Source organism: Anoplopoma fimbria, chromosome 6 (genome assembly GCF_027596085.1).
Source record: "Anoplopoma fimbria isolate UVic2021 breed Golden Eagle Sablefish chromosome 6, Afim_UVic_2022, whole genome shotgun sequence".
Taxonomy (NCBI): Eukaryota; Metazoa; Chordata; class Actinopteri; order Perciformes; family Anoplopomatidae; genus Anoplopoma; species Anoplopoma fimbria.
This window is the reverse complement of record NC_072454.1, coordinates 15,917,727-15,940,083: the sequence shown is the minus strand read 5'-3', so window position 1 is coordinate 15,940,083 and position 22,357 is coordinate 15,917,727. Positions and strand designations below refer to the sequence as shown.

Here is a 22,357-nt window from a genome sequence, read left to right as displayed (position 1 = left end):
TTGGTTATGTGGATGTTTTGTGTTCAGCAGCAGGGAGGGAGAGCAGGCCCCGTTTTCCTCTTAGCTGGCTACGCTCCAGTCACATGAACATCTCTTTACTGGCGACCAGTAGACTTGAACATTGCTCCAACTTGAAATTGACTCCTCAGCAAAGGCAAAGAAAAATACATAAAAAAGAAAAAAATCCTTCCTAGTGCCCGCGCTTGCCAAATGACAAGGGATAAATTAATTTTAATATTTGGATGGTGTTCATTTCATAAAAGGTAAACCAGCCTCTCTTTCCATTCAGTGAGACTTACCACACGTCCGTCAGCCTCAAAGGGCTACGATTCCTCCCTCCTCTGCTCAACTGTCCCTTGGGTAAACAGTTTAAAAGTGCCATAGATATTGTCCCCCCGCCCGCCCACCCCCTCCCCATTTGTTAAAAAAAGTATCCCTCAATGCTTTTTGAGAGGTCTTTTCACCAGTGAGGACAACAAATGTGGTAATAGTTACTTTAACTTTACAATATTGTTTATACAAGAATTAAAGCCAATCCTATTCTTACAGTATGTACAGTCCCACCCCTGCCCCTCCTCCCCCTAGTCCATGGGTACATACAGACAACCCTAAACTCAATAGGTCCAGTTGTCCACTGAAATGATATTGTATTAGTTCCTCAGTTTAACTCCATGTGCCTTTAGCCGTAACTTCCTCTTCTCCGCGTCCACAGTTCTTTTTTCTTTTGCCAACAGCATGTACAGTAGTGCTTTAATTTGTAAACGTAAAAGCCGCAGAGAAGGTCCGTTCACTCTTCATCCGTACACACCTGAAACAGACAAGAGATAAAAGCTGTAATGGGCCCTTGTGGATGACCAGCTTACCCATTTGTAAAAAAAAAATGGGTAAGCTGGTCTTACATTTTTTTGTTTAATTTGAAGCGTTTTCACTCAAAACGTTCAGTCAAGCCATGACGGTATGATCGTGAGTGGTTTTTTTTGGATTACATGGGTTTTTAGTCTGGCAGTTGCAACATAAAACGAAAACAGGACTTCTTTAAAATGTATGCCATAGCAGCATCTCACCTTGACAAACGGGTGGTCTAGCAGCATGCTAGCTGTCCAGCGGCGTTTGGGTTCGCTCTCCAGACAGTGACCGAGGAAGTCCTTCCCTTCTGTGCTCAGCTTCTCTGGTATGGGGGGTTTATGGCCCATGCCCACTTTGTACATGATCTGGAAGTTGTGTTCATACTCGTGCCAGGGTCTCTGTAGGTGGAGATAAAAGTGAGAACACAACATCATTTCCTGCACCCTACACAGCTGGAAACTAAAGCCAACATAGAACGCTGGGCAAAAGCACACGATAAAACCAAATTCTTTAAATTATGGTGACGTATTTATTTACAATTCTCATAGACACGGACTTACTTTTTTCTTTGACCTGTGGTATTCTATACTTAATAAAATATATCAGCCAACCTCAATAGTACGGAGTCTGTACTGTGACCTCACGTCAATGGCCTGTTTTGATTGGTCCTGACATCACACATCATAGTAGCATAATAAATGTTGTCTTTTACTTGTAGTCTTTATTGTATATTGAAATGTTAATTTCAATCATCAAAAATAAAGATGAGGAAAATATATGCTCTCCCAGTCATTTAGGAAGAGCAAGTTGTACAAGTGGGTGTTGCGGGTGAGCCTATTAATAGAGTCTAACAGCCAAAAAAAAGGACCTTTAAAGAAGACTACTTGATTTAAATGTACGTTAACATTCACCTAAATGTACTGAAACATAATCATTGCATGTGGAACCCACAGCTGATCTACAATGCCTCTCTTGTTTGCAATAATAATAATTATAACGGAACAACAATAATACAAGTATTTCCATCCCTCTTACTTACATCATGGTATAATTGCATGATTTTACAGATCTATGACTAGGTCAAAGTACTTTATGCACCATCACTCCTTACCTTTCCAGTTACCATCTCAATGAGGACGCAGCCCAAACTCCAGATGTCTGCTGCTCGTCCATGACCTTCACCCTTTGCCCTGGTTATGACTTCAGGTGCCATGTAGGCTGATTTAGACATAAAACAACAAACCGTTACTAAACACTATAATTTATTCATCAGAGATACACTATGCAGGTTTGAGAATATTCATTTGTATATAATTGCATGTGATTTAATAACGCATACCAAACAAATGTATCAAAACTAGCATCATTGTATCAACTACACAAGTTAAGGAAAGGGTTACACAAACCAAGACTATATAGGAACAAACTTTTGTAATTAATCACAGCATGTGGGTCGACATCTATCGAAGAGGAAAAATGTTACATCAAGGCACAGGGACCCCTGGTGGTGGCATCCAGACACAAAGTATAAATTCTTACCTGCTGTTCCTAGTGTGCTGTTCACCTCCCCGGCATGGTGTGAGTGTTGTTCCTCAACTTGACTGAACAGCCAAAGTCACCAAGCTTAATCAGGCCGGATGATGTCAAAAATATGTTGGCTCCTGATATGATAAAAACAAAATAACAGAGACAAGATCAACAGTGGCTAAATGGATGTTGAGTTCATTCCCAAATTCCTGCATATCCGATAAGAAAAAGAAAATACGAGAAAGAGAAAGTGAAACTGACCCTTGATATCACGGTGGACAATGCCGTGTTCATGCAGGACATTGATGGCTGTAGTGATTTGTTTACTATAGAGCCTGATGACGTGTTCCTGCAGCCCCAGTCTGGACACCTCCTCCAGAGTGCCCTCGTCACAGTACTCCATGAAGATGTACATCTCCTCCTGCAGGTGAGTGCATGAACATTTTGACCAAACTGCTACAGTATGCACCATGTGATGCCTGGATTAAAATAAATGTGTGCTTCTTACCCGATGGAGCTCGACTCCAAAGTATCGCACCAAGTTCGGGTGTTTAATGCCTTCGAATATTTTCAGCTCATCTGCAGTCTCCTTGATTGTTTTATGATCGTTTGGCTGGAATCGGATCTGGTTGAAAAAAAAAATAAGTCTTACTGCTATATGCAGATCTTAGGTTTCTGAAAACCTTTGAATTGGTCTTGCTGTACATACCTCCTTCATAGCCATTAGTTCACCAGTGTCAACGTTGATGCAGGTATAAACCTTCCCATATTGGCCCTCACCTGTTATACACACAAACATTGCATGACTGCCTGTATGTGCGTTACATAACATGCTTCATAACAAATGCACTCAGTAGGTAGCCGTACCTATCTTGTTGCCCCTCTGCCACTTGAAGGTCACCTTTCTGAGCCCAACGTGCATGACATTGTCATACGACTTGGGTGTGTGACACACTTGGCCTATGATGTTGCGGTGCTTCATCACAGCGTACCGTTTGTCCTCAAACTTGCGAATGGAGCGGCGGACGGCCTCCATGGGGCTTTGCCGTGCTGCCGTGTCTGAGATGGTTTACAGGAAAAAGGATTTAATCATTTATTATTTTCATGTTTGAAAGTTTCCCTTTGTATGTTTTAGTCAATCAAACATGCCTCATCACTCAAAATCTCACCCTTGGACTGGCTGATAAAGGTGCGGAGCTCCCAGCTTCGACGAGCAGCGCTGTTGGGGTCTCCCTTAGGATAGGACGGCTCTGGAGAAAGAAAATACAAGAGAAGTTTCAGCCAATCAAAAAGTTCATATGCACAATGTGGATCAAATAATGCATTGCACTGAATGCACCCACCTTCTCTTTCCTCTGTGGGGCTGGAGTGGCGACTCAGAGATTTGAAATGCAACTCTGCTGCAACCGACGACAGACGGTCATTTTCATGGAGACTGGATCCCCTGCAAAAACATGGTGGTCCAATCAACCTACTGATTCAGATAGTATGTTTCAGTCTTGGAGTTTCCCTCGGTTTATGGCCAGACCCATCAAATACTACACAGTTCTAAGCTGGACAGTCAGTAATAGGGTTTCAAAATAATATAAAAAAGGATGATAAAACCACATGACCTTTCAAGAGAAGAGAAGATTAAGCTGATTCTCAGTTTGCGTTTTGAAACCCATTTACAGTTCAGCATGCACCAGAGTCATCATAAAGCTCAAACACACTTAAAAGTTAGATCTCTAGAGAGAACGTCTGATTTGAAAAGCACACACAAATAAGCCGAAAATCGAAAGGCCGTGAATCACCAGCATCAAAGCAAGAGTAATGTTAATAGCACTAAAAAGCAGAATATCATGGCCCACTCTTTCATTGAAGGAGTGGTTTTTTTTTTCATTTTCACACCATGCACAACAATCACAGTCTCTTCCTTTAACCGGTAGCAAGACTTGTATAAAGCCATTTGTCTTATTTGGTGACATTTAGTGGGGTTTAACAGCTACATTAACACTTATAATGCTGAAAATACTGCTTATTCTCTTCAGTGGTAATCTGAGATTTTTCTTGAATTTAAATTATTTTCATTTGTTGCTTACATCATTGTCATGCACATTATTATTATCTTCTAACAGCACTTCTTTTATGCCGTAGCAAGTCTATAGTGATTCAAATGTTCATATCTGTACAGCCATGCTGTAAATGCAGCATCAATGCATTGAGACATACATTACAATCCAAGTAAAATTGCATTTCTGGTAGAATGTGAAGGGATATGCCTCATTATTTAGTTGAATAAAATGGTTCCTGTTTTTGTGATAACAAACTTAAACTTCTCTTTAACTACAAAAGATTGATGCTTGATATAAAAATTTACAGAGAATGGGAGACTGACTTTTTTGACAGGGTATATAATCCAATATATGTCTGAATATCCAAATGTATAGTGCTTATTTAGATGCAATCAGGAGGCTAAAAGCAGGAAATCTTTAAAACTCAATAATGGAAATAAATAAGTATAATATAAAAGATATCACTTTGTTAAAGCGCAAGTCTTTATATCTTTTGAAATTCACTATTATAGGGCCTGCAAATAAAATATTTCAAAACTTAAACATGAAGCATTTCCTTCTTCAATTTCCAGCAGCCTTATGTTAAAAAAAAATCACTGATGGCTTTTTTTTTGCAACTGAGGCTGTGTTTTAACCGCAGTTTCTACCAGGTGACTTGGGGGGGGGCAAAGCTACCTGACATCATTGGGGCTGCTGCTGGGTGCTTTGGTGAGGCTGTGTTCCCCCGGACCCTGAGGGACGGGGCGAGGGCCGTTGGGGAACAGCTGGTTCCGGAGGTCGCAGGGGAGACTTCGAGAGCTGTGTGGTGAAAGAACAAACTGAGGAGCTCTGCCTAGGGAGAGTATGGCGGCTTGAGTGGGAAGTATGTAGGTATGTTTGTCTGTGTGACTGGGTGGCTGGTTGAGGGACAGATGCACGCACTCACGCTCTATACAGATTTATTTATTTTTAAACATAAAAAGGACCACTGACATACTCTGAGCTTACACATACAAAACACGCTTGCATCACACCTAAGCTCACCAACTCACAGTGCAAAAACATCAGTAAACAAACAAAGCAGAGCTGATGAGGCATGATGAGCCATGCAGGAAAGAGTATTAAAGCACAGTTTGCACGCAGATTCTTGTAAAAACTTGAACTAAAACCACCTACCTGAACCCTTCAGCATTAGGGATAAACAGATTGGGGTTTGGTGGGTCGCTATGGCAGCGAGGGACCTTCACAGGACGAGGACTATTCCTGGGAGCTGAAAAAAATTAATAAAAAAATGCTTAGTTTGGTCACCCCACCCACAAAAGGAATCCTTGTTAATAGTTTGTGAAAAAATCTTCATTGAATTAAAGATCATAGGATATAACATTTATTCTGCTGAAGGAGGGCAAAGTGCTCATGTTTTCACAACCACAGTGGGCAGGTCATGTCACCACATGAAAGTAACTGCATTGTGTTGCTCTAATCCATCCAAGTCAATGATAGACATTTAGTTCCAGTTTGTTGCCTCCATATCTTGGTTTTTCCATCAGGGAATAATTTTAGCCCCATTTGGTGGTCACCTTTTGTAGCATTATATTTTTTATAAACATTACTTTTGTAATGCATTAAATGGCAGGAACAATGCTGTGACATTGTGCAGATGGCGTGGTTTAAATTATGTATAATAATGCTGAGCAAACATTCTCTTTTTCTGTTACACCCTACTTTACAGTCATAATAGTGCATTTAAACACTTGCCCAGGACAACCACAGTCTTCTACTGTTGGCCACTGAGCAGCAGCAGAGTTGCTGAAATGAGTTGGAGTAATCAGGGCTCACACTAATAACCTTCAGGTTACGTACATGCTTTGTCGATAAGTTACGGTTTATAAATTGTTACTTCACTGCCGTTGTGCCCGTTTGATGTAACAGCACTGCCCCCATGACGCCCAAGTTATAAACTTGCAACAGAATGTACACTGAACAAAACACTGAACAAAATCCTGAACTACAGAGATGGAAGTCACCAACAATTCATATCACAGAGGAGCATCTTACCAATGTACAGGCCAGTGACTGGGCTATGAGGTTTTCCAATCACATGTCCAATACATTCATTCATCAAAGCTTGTAAATTCTGCAGAAAGACACATTTCACACAAAGTTCAAAGTCGACAGATACAAAATACATCATATTCAAACCATGCTTGTTGTGCAATTTTTTCAAAACGACAAAGAGAAAAAAAAAAAGGCAATTTTACCAGGAAGTCATCCTCTGGCAATGCTGATATAAAGGCAGGTTCAATAGCCTGAAGAAAATCAAAACCCTGAGTCGCCCACCTGTAGGTCAAACATGGCAGTCAATCAGTGTGCACCCAAACTTCACTCTGTACTGTGCCGACACACCTTGACTGTGTATCAACACGTTTTCAGCAACATTCAGGTAATCACCAAAACTTAAAAGTTGATATACAAATATGAACTGAATCAGATGCATGTTTTTGCCTGAGAAGCATTTCAGTTGATTTTGCTTTATTAAGCACTAGTCTAACAGTTGTGATTAATTATGGAATAGGTTTCTGAATCTTCATCCTTGAGGATCAATCAGAGTAGCTCCTCGTCTGTAGTAACAGTAGGTAATGTGGTGGAATAGTTTTAAAAATAAAACAAATATGACAACTGACTTATGCTCGCTGTCAAGTGTGCCTGTTTCTGTTTGTGTATTTGTATGAATATAAAACAGGTCTCATTTATATCTCCAAAATGCTAATGTTGCAGTTGAATTCCATAAAATAACCTAAAGGCTTCACTCAGTACAATGTTGCCATGGTAGCTTGTTATGGCTAAAAGCTCTTGACAAAGAGGGCCAAAATAAATGTATTTCAAGACCTAGCTCTTACACAGAAGATACACATATCAGGTTTTACATGATTATTTCTAACAAAACAGCAGGGCAAATAAGGAACTTATCACACAAACTAAACCTGCTTAACTACTATGAACTTGTACTGTAAGAAACAAAATAGCTTTTTCTCGGTCTAAATCTTCAGTTATAGTTCACTTTTTTATCCAAGGTTAATTGCACGAGTGGCTTATTGATTAGTAAGGTTAGGGCTAAACCAGAGGGCCCACACTTTAACTCTCTTGCAGCATCACTGAGCACCATACTCAAACCCTTAAATGATGCCTCAGGAACACGACACTACCTGACCGCCTATGTGCCGAACCAGAGGGCAAAAAAAGAGACAGAAGTGAATTCATTATAAATATGCTCAGTTGATAGAAGGTAAGGCCTTACCTGGGCTTGGTGCCCCTGCCACTCTCACATTTGGTCAAGACATAGGTCATCCATTTGCGGGCAAAAGTTATGTAGCGTTCCCCAATCCTTTGCCTGAACTCCCCTGACATCAGGCGCACCACCTCCTTGTGATACTGCAAATAACCCAAAACAGCAAACAGGAGTATATTAAGTATTACTGCCTCAACTTACCCTGATCTGATCACGTCACAATTAATTCGGTCCTCATGCAGCTTTATTGTCCCATTCCAAAACCCATAACTACACTAACGCCAAAAACCCATAACTACACTAATGCCAATTGAGAGTAGAATAAGGGATGGATTACATGTGTAGCATCTAAAGCATGTGCTTCTGTGAAACTATACACTATGTGACAGTTACCTCAAAGGCAAAATTGTAGCCCTGTATCATTGCTTCTCTGTAGTACTGATGCAGAGTTGCCGACTCAGACTCCTCCACCTCTGGCTCAAACTCTGTGGTGAACATGTACTCCACTCGGTCGATGGCAGTGCTGATCTTGATGCATAGCTGTAGTGCCTCATCCTGTGGTAAGAGAAGAGAGAGTTTAATATCATTTTCTAATAAAAAAAAAGGTTAGATGTTGAAAAACTAAATGTCACAGCGATCAGTGGAAGTATTCAAAGCCTAAAACTGATAGCATCATTTTGAGAAAAATGACATATCTAGGCTGTGAATGTAACAGATATGAAAGCTTAGTAACTCTTCTTTTGGTAATTATTTATCAAATCTGGCCTCAAAGTGGCCTAGTGTCTTTTTCAGCTTACAGGATACAGTAAGACACCAACATGCACCTGTCTTTACAACAACACAAAAAAAACAAGTGTTCAGAACAGGATATAAAACATAGCGTGTGGTTATGTAAGTACCTTGAGCTCCTCCAGAGCACTAGCGATGAGAGGCTGACTGGATGTTTGCTCCCGGCTAAGAGTGAGCACATCCTCCATTGATTGCTGAAAGGCCTTTCGCTGGGTCACCAGATGAGCTGACTGCATCACTATCAAGAGTATGTTCTCCACCTGAAAGCACATCGGACATCAGTGGGGGGGCTTGTAAACACTGGAGACACACATATACACCCAGATTGAATTAGAAATGTCACAAACCTTCATGGCTCTTAAAGTGTCAACAGTTTCCATCTGGGGGACCAGTTTGAGCAGCTCTCCGTCCCACTGAGCCCAGTCCGAATCAGTAGTGGGGTCCCCGGCTCTGTGTTTACTCATGAGCAGGTAGGCCTCGTCCTCTGCAATTTCATCGGGCTCTTTGGAGCAGTCTTTACCAACAGCTGCATTGAGAAGCTGCAGGATGAGAGGCCGCTGGTCCATCAAGCCACAGGGGACAAAAACTTGCAGCTCCTCCAAGCCTGGAATCTGAACCTGGATAAAGAAGAAGGAGGTTAAATGTAGAAAATTGAACAGAGAAGATCAGATATGTGTAAACTTAACAGAGAAGCAAACGCACCTTGACATATTTTCCCTTCTTCAGAGCCTCCAGGAGACATGTCACCCCGTTGGTGAAACTGAAAACGGCAGCAACTTCTAAGTCCTGCACAGAGGTAATCAAACAAAGTGTGTGTCAGAACACACAGTCCCAGTTCTTTGGTGCGCAGAAAAAAAACAGGGTCACAGATTAACTGCTAAGTCAGTAATGTTGTGGCTTTCTATTTCTATTGGTGTCTCTCACCTTGCGAAGCATTTTGGCAAAGCCCAGAGCCTTAGACGCTCGCTCCCTGGCCTCGTGAAACAGCTCTTTAAGTGACCTACTAGTCTCGATAACTGAGCGCCTGGAAGAATCAAATGGTTCAAAGATAAAACTACTCCACTGGGCCAAACAAAAAATATGAACACACTGACTAAAACAGAAATCATCCCCCTTACCTGATCTCATCTGAGGCAGTGCTGTCATCTGCAAATTCCCAGAATTCATTACCACTCTTTTGCAGGCCAGCATCAAGAAACTCTCCAGTGGATTTAAGCAGCATCCCGGCAATATCACTGCAAAGTGCGGAAGAGTGCTCAGTTTTACATAAATCATTAGTAAGATTCTCAAAAGGACAAGTTAAGGTATTAAAACAAAAGACAAGTGTCCGTATGATCATTCAAACAGGTTATTCTCGCTGTAATCATTCCTCCTTAAAACAAAGTGAACCCATCAATTAAGTGAAAAAACAACAATTACAATTATCTTTGTTAGTTTGGTTTGCAGGTAAGTTACTGACCAGAAAAGCTTTCCAGACTGGGCCTCCCCTCCACGGATGTAAGGAGTGATGACCTTGGTGAAGTTCCACTCCTCCTCTAACAGGTTCTTTAAGCTGTGAGATGCCTGAGGAAGCTGCTGCAACATCTGGATCCAACTGTGCATGTAGTCAAAGTAGACCTAAAAAAAGATAAGATAATCCTTTATTAGTCCCGCAGCGGGGAAATTTGCAGGCTTACAGCAGCGTAGAGTAAAGTGCACATAAGAGATATAGTAGAAGAAGACAAGATAAAAGAATAAAAAATGAAAATAAAAAAAACAAGTATTATAAATAAGCAATAAAAAAAAACAGTAGAAAAACAACAATAACTGAAATATTATATTTACAGACAGAAAAAAACTATTTTAACTATTTTAACTTTTAACTATTTTAACTTCATGCAAATGATTATACACAATAAACCTTGTAACTTGAAGTAGTGAAGGGAGAAAGGTAAGGAGTCTTACCATAAGCATTTTGTGAAGGTCCTCTTCAAACTCGTCAATATTTGCATTTGTCTGTAAGCCCTGAGCATCAGTCACCACGCCACGCAGCATGAACTGATAATACTGCTTCATCAGTAGACCACCTTTAAGAACCTCCTTACACTCACGCACCAACTGTAGAGCACAAATAACACATGAAAAAACATTAATATTAGCTTTTATATATGACGTACTGGGAAGTATTACTGTCTTCAAGGATAGTTCTGGCCAGTAAAATGGTAACAATAGTTATCTCAATATTTCTTTCTTTAAGACCAAATTAACTAAGCTTAATCATTTATTTGATAATCTATACAGAAGAATAACACAGTTTTCTATAAGACCTGGGCAAGTGGCAACCAAAGTCACATAAAATTTAAAGTAAAAAAATGTATTTCCACCAGCCGATTTTGTGTAGTGTACTCAATCTATTTCATGTGAGAAAATGAAGGGACCAAGATATATGTTAGATAGACGTGTGTAGTCTTTCAGCATGGCTGGAAGAGTAACTTAAAAACTGTAACACAAAAGTGAGTGTTGCAGCAGCTGCTTGCCTGTTTGATACTGAGCAGGGAGGGCTCTCCAGCGGGCCTCTGTTCAAGTCGCAGTTTAAGGCATTCATGAATGACGTTGAGAAGGACTCTGCACAGCACGAGGAACGCTGACCGAAAGGATGGGAGGTCCATGTCCAGCAAATCCTCCCAGGAAACCTGGTCTGCTCCGAGGTCTGGATGAGCCGGACAACTGCAGGAAACATGGCGGGAAAGCTCTGGCAGGTAATCACTGTACAGCATGGGGTCTGGGAAGTCCGCAAACTGAGGGTGGAAGATCCGGTGAAGGTAATTCAGCATGTATTACAGAGCACCATGGTTATTTTATATATATATATATATATATATATATATATATATAATATATATATATATATTAACAGTCAACAGTCTGCTTTTTAAAACATTTAATAGATGTTTTAGTATTAAATTAATGGTATTGAAACTGCGTTTTGCTTTTTGATTGCACGATATAGTTTAAAAAGCAAATTTGACTTGCTCTAGATTTGTGCAAAGAAACAAAATCACATTTCAACAAATTCACATTCCTCTTTGTAAATTTGGAGGACAGTATCTGAACCTCCCTAAATACTAATAGACCAAAAGGAGTTGATTATGCATTGCAACAAACTCAATAACAATTCTCTCCTCTTAACTCTTTATTTTCCCTTTTACTAGCTTGTGTTAAAACATCCTCTGTTGTTTATGGCCTTGGCTTGTAAGCTCCAAATGCTGTTTCCTCAAGTGCCTAATTAAATTACTAACATTTGCACTATTAACATTCCAATTAGCTGCTTGACTGCTTTTAGCTCTCCACTTAAGCAACTCCAGACATGTAGTCTTTGAAACCATACACCATATTATCATTATACCTATGATTATTTAATGCCAAATATATGTTTTATATAAATTTGCACAAATGATGGAGCACAAACACATTGCATTTCACCACACAAACTACAAGTGTGTGTACTATTAAAACATCTGAATTCTTGAATTCCTGTTCAGTGACTACTTAAAGTAATATTATTTGTTAAATATGCCCTTTTTCTTTTAAAAAGAATGAAGAATACTGCATTTACTCTCACTTTAAGGTGCTTCAGGCTGTATCACTGTTTTAATAAACTTGAAAGTGAAATCAAGTTGAATAGATGTATGAACATTTACTGAATAGGCTGTAATAATTGTTTATTTTATAATATTGTTTATTAAGGATAAATAAATGATGGTAACCATCAAGTGCACAGATAGAAAAACGAAAGCCTTACCTCAAGTTCAGGAGTGTGGCGAAGCAGCGCTGCTCTGGACCTCTGAAGTGAGCGATCCATCAGTTTGTGCAGTCTGAGGATCAGTTTACGCAGTCCCATCTGTTTCAGAGCTTTATCGACAAATGGTCTGTAAATGGCTGTAGGGCGGAATACTCCCCCTCCAGCAATCGCCTCTGCACTTCCTGCAGTTGCAGTTGGCAGAAACTCCTCTTCTGACAACAATCGGGCAAATTTAGGGGTAAAGGAGGGAGACAATTCTCCCTCTGCTAAACGTCCTAATACCCCTTCCTCCTCCTCCTCAGCATCCCTGTTCTCTCCATCGCTTTCCGCCGTAAAAGTGGCTGTCGAGTCATCCTCCTCATCTTCCTCGTTCTCCTCTTCTTCATTGCCACGGGAGCAGCGAGGTGAAGGGATCTCAAAGACAGGCCACCCGATGCGGGACAGATCATGGAGGCCCAGAACAGTGGCCATAACACGCAGCTTCTGGTTGAGGTCCTGGGTGATATTGAGCCACAGGCAGAGCGCCTGCACCCTGCCCTGGAAGTCTCGTGCTGCATACTTTTGATATTCCTTCTGCAGGGCCTGCAACGAGGGGTACAAAGCTTCCACAGACTCCAGCAACTCAATAACACGCTTGACCTGCTCAAATGCAAGCCGCTGACGCTGAAGGTGCTCCCTGCAATCAGCGCCAGAGCCCAGAGGCTCTGCTGCATTCATCGCTGGTGAGGGGTAGGCGCTAAAGCCCCAGGGATCTACTCCACAGTGGTTGGTCACTGCTACAGCAGGCTCCCTCTCATCTCCACAGACTAAATCTGGGACACTCCGATAGTCCTCCTGGATTGTTTGAGACCCTGAACACTGGGCCCCTCTCAGGCTGGCATAGTTGACCTTAAAGTGCAGCACTTCCTTGATGATGTCAGGGATGGCCTGGCGGGCAGTGAAAAGAAAAAGGTCTTGGTCGCCGGTGGAGCGTCGGGCATGCCAAGCCTGCAGCTCCAACCAAATGACCTCGTTGTTGTGACCCATGAAGGCCATGTTCTCCAGGCCCCTCTGCTCCTTCTCCTTCCTCTTGGAGGACATAGACGTGAGCTTGAGCAGCAGCCGCAGAGTTTCGAAGAATTTGAGGCGGTCGGCGGGACAGTCTGTCCTCGAGGTTTGGCGGTGGGTCCGGCCAATATGGGGCATAGACACAGGAAGTTTGCAACTGCTGCAGCCCAAGCTCAAGTAATGCTTCCTGGGATCCATGTTGAGGGCACCAAAAGGGCTTGACTTTGAGAGTGGATCCAGCATGAAGGAGCCTTCAAAAGTTTTCTTGTGGTCTCTCTCCGTAGAGCGTAGTGTGGCCCTCTGCTTCTTGCCCTGCTTGTAGCTGTGCTCCTCGGGGGGCTCAGCTGGCTTGGGACTCTCCTTTGGGACAGGTGGGGTAAGGTCCACTGAAATAAACACAGAAATGACAGACTCCCAGTCAGTAAAATGAATTTAATGTAAAACAAGGTGAAATATTTTTTGAAAATTCTTTCCATATCCAATTCAGTCAAATAGATTAATTAACTTACCCTTATTGGGAGACCGACCAGCACTCCTCGCCTGGCTGTGGCGTTGATGTTTGCCAGACATGCGTTTTATCTGGCGGGAGGTATAAGGAGGTGATGTCCCATACAGAGCTTCCTCTTCCTCGCTAGGAGAGTCCCAGGAGTCATCCAATTCAGAGTTCTGTTGGGATGCATCTTCCCCTGGCTTCGGCTGCCTGTCAGCATTTAATGAAGTTGTGTCAAAAACATACAGGACAAACTATAGACATGAGATAGCTTTGCATCTTTACAATAAGCACTGTGACCTGTTGTTGTTGTTGTTAACAGCATGCCAATGCTTTGCATTATGAAACTATTTCAGTCATCTAACAACAAGCCAGAGAAATGTGTGTGCAAGGTCAACCGGCGCTGGGTTGTTTGTACCCATAACAGAGTGTGCGGCAAATCTCCTCTAATGCCACGGCAAACAGGTTGCTAAACTGCAACTAGACTGAATGTCTGCTGCAACCTTCAGCAGACTGACGAGTTGTCTGTCCTTTGGAGCCTGGCTGGCTGCCTCCCGAATGTACAGCAGCAACGCTCTGTGCATGACCACAGCCGCCCAGACGCAGGATAATAAGCTGTGGGTTTTCTACTGGCACCCTCTCTTGGTCTAGGTAAACATAATGGCACAACCAGAGAGGGAGAAATAGTAACCCTCATTATCTCTGTCTGCTAAGTCATCAACCATGCTGCACAAGTCCAGATTTCATGGAGCACTGAGGCTCACTCACCCCAAGTATGTAGAATGTGTTAGATCAGATGCAAACATAGCAAATGCAAAACAGCATGTCACTTTTATGTGCTTATAGTAAATCTTGAACAACAATGAAGATGTGAACATAACGGTTGCTTAACAACGTTCTCACTGTGAATTTCAGGTCATGAAAGGCTATAGTAGAATACCCTGCACCTAGTTCTGCAGAGAGGAAACACAATTATCACTCGAAACACACAAAAAAGAAAAGGAAAAAAAGAAAGCAGCGCGCCTTTCCAGATTAAAATGTCAGAGCTTTGTTCCCTAATGCCTTTCTGAGGGTTTTTTAACAGGATTAGAAGGAGAGGTTGGAAGGTTTTGACCCGCCAACAAAAACAAAAAGAGCAAGAAGAGGAGGGGCATGAAACCAGAATTCTCTATGCCTTTCGCCATGTGTCCCTCCATCGATCATCTGACTGAAAGGCATTCCCCGACACGCGCCTGTTTGCGTCTGTGTAGACAAGAGTCGAAAGGGGCCAATTCGCTGGGGGTGTGAGTGTTAATCCCTTGCTTAAGCTTTTCAAGCAGCCACATAGAGAAAGTCCTGACTTCTATTGCCCATCTGCCCCACTGCAGGATCTGTCTCTATGCACACACAGAGTCCCCTGGGAACAGCTGTGTGACTAAATAAGAGGCACGCAGACACCTGCTGCAAATTCTGCAACTTTCAAATGCACAAAAAATCCAGATGCAATGAAGACTTCATGAACATACATTCTGCAATAACAATAACATAGCACAAATATCTTAACCACCACAGTCATGAAATTGCATACTCACTCTTGCTTGAAAAAGAACACTGGTGCCTTTATGAGTGTATTGTATGGGCAACTGGTAAGGGGCTTGTTCTGCAGGAGCAGGACACAACAGTGTTCTTTTCAGCATGCAGGCACAGGAAAGCACAGTAAGTACTCGTGTGTGTTGCAAAAAGGCATTCAGTACAACAGCAACAGAAGAATTGCTGTGCAAAAATCTAAGCGGGTTTCAGGAAACCTCATAGAGAAAGCAGATTGCGCCATCGACATCCTACTGTGTCAATCAAAAGAATGATCAGATTGTGCACGCATTTGTAAACCACTCATTTGGTGTCTGAGGACAGAAATAGTACATGCATGTGAGAGGGAATGAAACAAGTTTTAAAAAGACACTTCTCTATGTAGAACAGCATGACTGAATCACTCAGGAATGACAGCGGAACCAATGACGCCACCATTGCCGGTTGTTTGGTTGGTTGCCATGAGACAATTCAAGCACATATTGTGTTGCTGCAGTAAAGACTGTGCAAATACCTCTTTTTAAGTATTTTCTTTTTTTCCTAAAACCTACTTGCAGGCCACACAGAGAAATGTACAGGCCTGCATGCCCTGCAGTTATCCATAGCAGTAGCACTATGGTCCTCAAGCTGTCCCTGCCTGGCTGCCACTAGTGAATAATCACTGCAGATGGTGTCTGGCTGGACTCAATGGCTCATCTGATGGCTCATTGGGGGTCCAATAAAGGCCAGTGGAATGCTAGAGCCCCTAGGCAGAAACACTGAGTGCATAATAAACAGCACAAAATCCAGAGTCTTTTCTGTATAGCGACTGATGCAGTGATATGAAGGGCTGCCAGAGTCAGGGGGGCCTGACCTTTGACACAACCATCCACACTATTGTAGTAGGAAGGGGCACTCTATTGTATAGTTGTGACACGTGGCCTGTGAGGCCCACAGCTGAATAGCACACAGCTGGTTGGTGAGCACACTTGCTCACAATGGCCAAACTAAAGGGGATTTTTTCAGAAAGAGGAAAAGGAGGAGACGGAAGCCAGGGTTTTGTAAGAGCACACTCTCTACCAATTAGATCATGCTGGCATGACTGATGCTCGGTAGGGTAAATCCAGATTTTGATTACCCCCCCACTGTTAAAAGTGTGTGTCTACTGGCTACTAATTTCGGCCAAGGGATAACTGGTGAAGCAATAAGAATATAAAACCTATTTTTGCATCCAAATCTCCGTGGAAGCGTAGCTCATACTTACAATAGCATGCACCTCTGAGCTCCGCCTGTCTATTCCTGCTAAACACACATAACTGATGCAGCAATCCAAGTTGCCATCATATTCAGAACTGATGACATAATTCAGACCATGAACACAATGTACTTGACTCCACCCTTGTCTGGAACGGAGTATGACATGCCAGGAGTGGACCTGGCAACCTCTTCTACATGCAACCATTCAAAGCATGCTGTGCATGCACAACCGAGGAGTTCTCTCCTTCAAGGCATGATACTACAAGACACAGCCACGGAAATTCATAAGAATCACAGAAAACAGTATGTTTCTACTACACTGCTGTGCTTATTATCTGGCCTTATAAATCACTTGACACCAGGGAAAATCCTCAGTCTAAGAAAAGACATAGACCTTACAGTACTAGTGGAAGTTCATGCCATTAACCAACACAAGTCACATGATGTAGTGTACCTAAATGTAGACACGCATTGCAGAGTGTGGGCGGTGGCATGAGGTAAATGGTGTAATGGCATGTTTTCACCTAATGCCACTTGCATCATAAATGCTGTGCACAGCAGTCTGCACCACCTATTAAATTTAAGCTGAAACTGTAGAGTCATAAGTAACACCTTTGTCAGTTTCAACTCGCATTTCAGTTTCTTGCAGTTATGCAAATCAAATATGTTCAATCAAACAGACGAGCATGATATTATTCTGCAGAACTTAACCGTGTTTTCTTTCCTATTCTAAGACGATGCATATTACTCCAGTAGCATTCAAGTAACATTTGCCTTAGTTTTAGTAGTTACAAAGGTCCTATTGTTTAAAAGGAAATGACAGATGAGAGTGGCAGAATGTGAGAGCAGCACCCATTTCTCTAAAGCAGGTGTGGGCAGAAACAGGAGGCAGTTAGGAAATGCTAGAGGACCGTCCATCTGTATTCTACAGCCTGCACTCCGTGCAAACTAAGGCATTAATGAGTTTTACCCATGAGCATCTCCTGGGCTCCAGGCAGCTATCCACTGCCTTCTGTTCACCACATCCTGAAATCTCTGGAATGCTTGTTGGACACAATGTCTTCAGACTGAATTTGAGAACAAGATATAATTGTCAAAGGACCTCTGTACTTGCTAATGATAGGCCTAAATTGCTAAGCAAGCACATAACTTGTCTTTTTTTAGTATAGTTGTCAGTATGAACTAAGACTAGGACTATAGCCTCTTATTTCAGTCGGACGTTTTAATATTTTTACAGAGCTACACAGTCTGAACACAACACAGGTTGAACTAATGTTGTGTTCTTGCAAACTGTGCAGCTCTTGCCATTTAACCTCTCATGTTTCCAATGGTTTGAGTTTTGTATGATTCTCATCTCATTATTATAGAAATAGTAAATCCAACAAATTCTCAGACAGAACCATTTTTTAAGCTCATTGGCAGTTTATGCTAACTAGTGAAACACTGCCAAGGAAGGCACAAAGTTGGGTTCTCCAGAGCATGCTCTCCCTTTAACCCAACACTTTGTGAACACAGTAAACATGGGTATAACTGAAAAACAAACTATGAAAATAAATCCATCTTGTGATCATTACAACTACGTGAGACACGTTTCCAGCAATAGCATGACTCAGTATTTTTCTTAATGCAACAATGCCGGAGAGCGAATACTTTAGCAGGACAAGTATTGCACAATCATGCAAGCTGTTTGTGTGTCCACTTCGGACTGAGTGGCCACAAGGGTGCAAGGAAGTAACAACTGGTTGGTACTCAAACGGGGATTACAGCAGATAACAGAGCTGATCCAACGTGATAAATGTCCTTAAAGTAACTGGCTCTGCAGACAGACGATTGCATGTTGAGGAGAAGGGGAGGAGAGGAGAAGGAAAGACACAACAGCAGATTCCTGAGGCTCTGTCGCCAGCGGTCAGGGGCAAACAATGCCGCATTCCGATCAGGAGATGTGCACATATGACAAAAACATTTAGGCTGTCTGTTGCATGCATTCCCCCCAGCGAGGTTGCAGAAATGCATCGTCCAATAACCTTGTCATCTGAGCAATAACAATGCATGCATCATGATGAAACATTTGCTGCTGCTGCTGCTGCTGCAGCACATATATTTGCACAACAGATTGTCAACAAAGTTATAGACCTGCACGAGGAACAATCATCCAAATATTACATGCATTTTGTTTCTATATGCATTAGGTGTCAACACAATCTCCATAATTCAGCAGAGACAACAACAGGAGCGCAACATCATGCTAGACGATTAACCCTAACCATAACATTGGAGCAACATGCTAGCCAAAGCCTGCGAAGTTTGCGCCTCGGTGTTATTATGAAATGCATGGTCTGGCATACTCAAATAATCGACTAACACACTATCGAGTCGACCTCACAAGCCTACACTGCAAAGCGTATCTAGTCTCAGCGCGGTCGGTTTCTGCTAGTGAACTTGCGGCTGAACAATAAAGTGACAAGCGACAGCTAAAGTAGCTAAAGACGTGAGCTAGCTTGTTCCCTGACATGTTGCACTGTTAGCGGGTTGATCATTGTTCCTGATGTTACCTTATCATTTGGTGAGCATTTTTTCCCTTTCTTTAAAGCAACTGAGAATCAGACAAGGAGATACTATCTGCAGCAGAGTACGCCTAAAAAAAAAAAATGGGACTCAAAAAAGTTTGCAACTCCAGTGTTGCAGTCACTGCACGCGGATCACTATTTGACAGGAAGTGGATTTCTAAGAGATGCGCAAGCGCTCCCGTAGAGCCCGCTGCAGTGTCACGTTCGGCTCCCTATTTGGCAAGTGCGAGGTCCTGATGGTGTAGTGTCTGTTCAACGAATTCGCATACCTGCTGGGCTTGTTACGATCCGGAGGCTCCATAGCAAAGCGGTGGCTTCTTGTTCCTAGCCGTGCATGGACTAAACCATGTCTAGGCAATGTCAGAGCGACTTTGCACCGTTAAATCTTTGCAGGAGTGGCGGGTTTTGGTCTCTTTGGAGCACTTTCTATCCGCCGGCACAGTGGACTCTCGCCCGTGCGTATGCCGTCGCCATCTTTCCAGCGTTCATTGAGGAGGAGTGCTACAGTCTTGCATTACTACGGCAACACGGATAGGTCATACACGGTCATTAACTATGCAGGGCCCCGGTGCTCGTTTTTAACACCAAAGGGAACCCGTTATTATGTGATCACCTCTTGACCGATATGAAGCACATAGCCCATGGGAAATCCAATATGCTACAAATGACGGCTGAGGATATTAAAATGATGGCGTTCATTATTAATGATAACCTAGTTTGTAGTTGTCAATGACTGAATAGGGGGACTCATTTTCAGATTTTACCATCAATACTGCGCTTTAAATAGCATTACAGTGCTATTTATGATGTCATGGGTCCATTGTCATGTTCAGCAGAACCATGACTATGGTCTGATGTACAGTACCAGTCAAAAGTTTGGACACACCTTCTCATTCAATGGGTTTTCTTTATTTTTTTTATTTTTTTCTACATTGTAGATAAATATTGAAGACATCCAAACTATGAAGGAACACATATGGAATGATGTGGTAAACAAACAAATGCTCAACAAACCAGAATATGTTTTATATTTTAGATTATTCAAAGTAGTTGAATGAGAAGGTGTGTCCAAACTTTTGGCTGGTACTGTATGTAACCACCAGCAGCCTGGTTGCCAGATTTATCTGCAAGGGCTGCTTTGCGCCTATGAATTCCCTTGTTTCTAACTGCATAAAGTATTCCTTCCTGTATCATTACAAGCAAGTTTTAGCAACATATTGTGAAAAAAAAGTATATAGAACACATTTTCTATGGCGACTCATTTGATACCAGAGTATCTAGGAATCTAGGAATCCTAAATGTGGTATTCATAACTAAAAGTATGATTTTGCATCTAACCCAAAATGATCAATCAAATTGGTAAGGGTCTTTACATTGTGCTCAAACGGGGACTTTGGCTCAATGCCACTTTCCACTCATCTTCACACAAAAACATTAGATAGATAGATCTTCCTTTATTGGTCCCCATGGGGGAAATTCGGGTGTTGCAGCAGCTCAAGTATAGAGAAAATGATGTCTAAACATCTCCAGATATAACATTTGCTTCTGACTAATCATCAGACACATCCTGACACAAGGGGATCTGATGTTACCCTTATACTTGATAACACTAACTACTATACACAGAAACCCAAGATTATACTGATAAAACTGTATTTCTGTTAATTCAGTAGTTAAAAAAAGTAAATGCATGTATCACCAAGGAAAATGTTCAGTTGCTACAAAAAGTAAAAGAACTATTCAGAAGTAAAAGTAAAAGTTAGGTAAAAGTACCAAGACTAAAGTCTAAAACTACTCTGTTACGAGTAAAAGTCTTATATTAAAACGCTTATAATCTACCCCTAGTTAAAAGTACAAAGATATATTACATTATTGGGTCAAATGTGTCATCATTAGGTTGGCCCTAACTTTAATGACTCCATAAAATCAGATAAGTACAAATACTTCAAAAATGTGTATGCTACTAAATGAAGCTCACAGGCTTTAACGGGGCCCTGTCCACCAAAGCATGTGGACAGCAGTAAGCAGCCTCTCCTGTTGCAGGGAGCGGCAGAGAGCAGCGGGTTGTTTCCTCAGCTTAGACGCGTTGGTTGCGTCTGGTTGCCATGATACGGAATATCCTAGGGCAGTGGTTCTCAAATGGGGGTACGTGTACCCCTGGGGGTATGTGAAGGCACTCCAGGGGGTACTTGAGATTTTTAAAGAATATATTTAAAATTAGCATCCATTCAAAAATCCTTTCAAAATAGTTATTTAATAAATATTCAATAAAATATAAGTGTAAGTTCATGAACTGAATTCAATGCAACAATGCAATCTTCAGTGTTGACAGTTTAATAAATCAGATACTGATGGCAGAGCGCTGTGTATTACATCTTTTTTTCATTACATTACATTTTACATTACAGTCATTTCGCAGACGCTTTTATCCAAAGCGACTTACAGGAAGTGTATTCAACATAGGTATTCAAGAGAACTACTAGTCACCAGAAGTCATAGGTGCATCTCCTTTCTTAAACAAGCATCTTAAAGCATAAACCAGAGCAAAAGTATAGTGCAGAGGCAAATTACTAGACCTTCCAACCAAAGATTTTGCACTGGTTAGGGGGTACTTGGCTAAAAAAATATTTCACAGGGGGTAGCCTACATCACTGAAAAAAGGTTGAGAACCACTATCCTAGGGAGTAAAACTGTAGGGATTAACTTTAAACAAAGTTTATCATTTTTCATATACCAGATAAAACGCCAAACTTGCAGCGATATACTGAATCACTGAAATAATGTAAAAAAAATAAAAATATATATACGCTGCCCTCGGCCTCCTTAGTTATATGCCAATACTGCATACACAAATATGCTGCTAGGTTTGTATGCCTACTTTTATTATTCATTTATTATTCTAAAAGCTTATTTCAAGGAGAGGTTGGTTATGTTTCAAGCCAAACCTGTTGCCCTCCACACCCCACACAGCCTTGCACCCAACCTGCTGATGTGCTCTGTATTTGGGCGTGCCATGCTCACTCTTCCCTCTCACTATTGTTGGTTACAAAACAATAGGCGAGGTAAATGCTTACAGCTTGTAATAGCTGTCTGACATTTTCGATGGCTTTGAACTGAAACTGAAAGACGTCATAACGCAACCCGGCCTAACTGTGGGGGGAAAGGGGAACTGTCACGTCACACGGCCTT

At 41.8% G+C, this 22,357-nt stretch overlaps 1 protein-coding gene across 1 annotated transcript; it reads right to left on the bottom strand.

Annotated features, from left to right (window-relative positions):
- Positions 1–418: 418 nt before the first annotated feature.
- On the bottom strand, positions 419–19,674 carry map3k4 (mitogen-activated protein kinase kinase kinase 4). The gene is given in 28 exon segments (XM_054600001.1): positions 419–808; positions 1,065–1,244; positions 1,958–2,064; positions 2,386–2,412; positions 2,415–2,507; positions 2,635–2,794; positions 2,882–2,998; positions 3,083–3,153; positions 3,241–3,432; positions 3,543–3,623; positions 3,717–3,817; positions 5,103–5,225; positions 5,583–5,676; positions 6,462–6,540; positions 6,665–6,743; positions 7,702–7,835; positions 8,086–8,247; positions 8,592–8,741; positions 8,829–9,098; positions 9,184–9,267; positions 9,406–9,505; positions 9,600–9,716; positions 9,941–10,098; positions 10,426–10,578; positions 10,998–11,258; positions 12,263–13,695; positions 13,819–14,009; positions 19,438–19,674. Coding segments are annotated over 28 exon segments (4,770 nt in total). The 5' UTR covers positions 19,470–19,674; the 3' UTR covers positions 419–787.
- Positions 19,675–22,357: the final 2,683 nt, after the last annotated feature.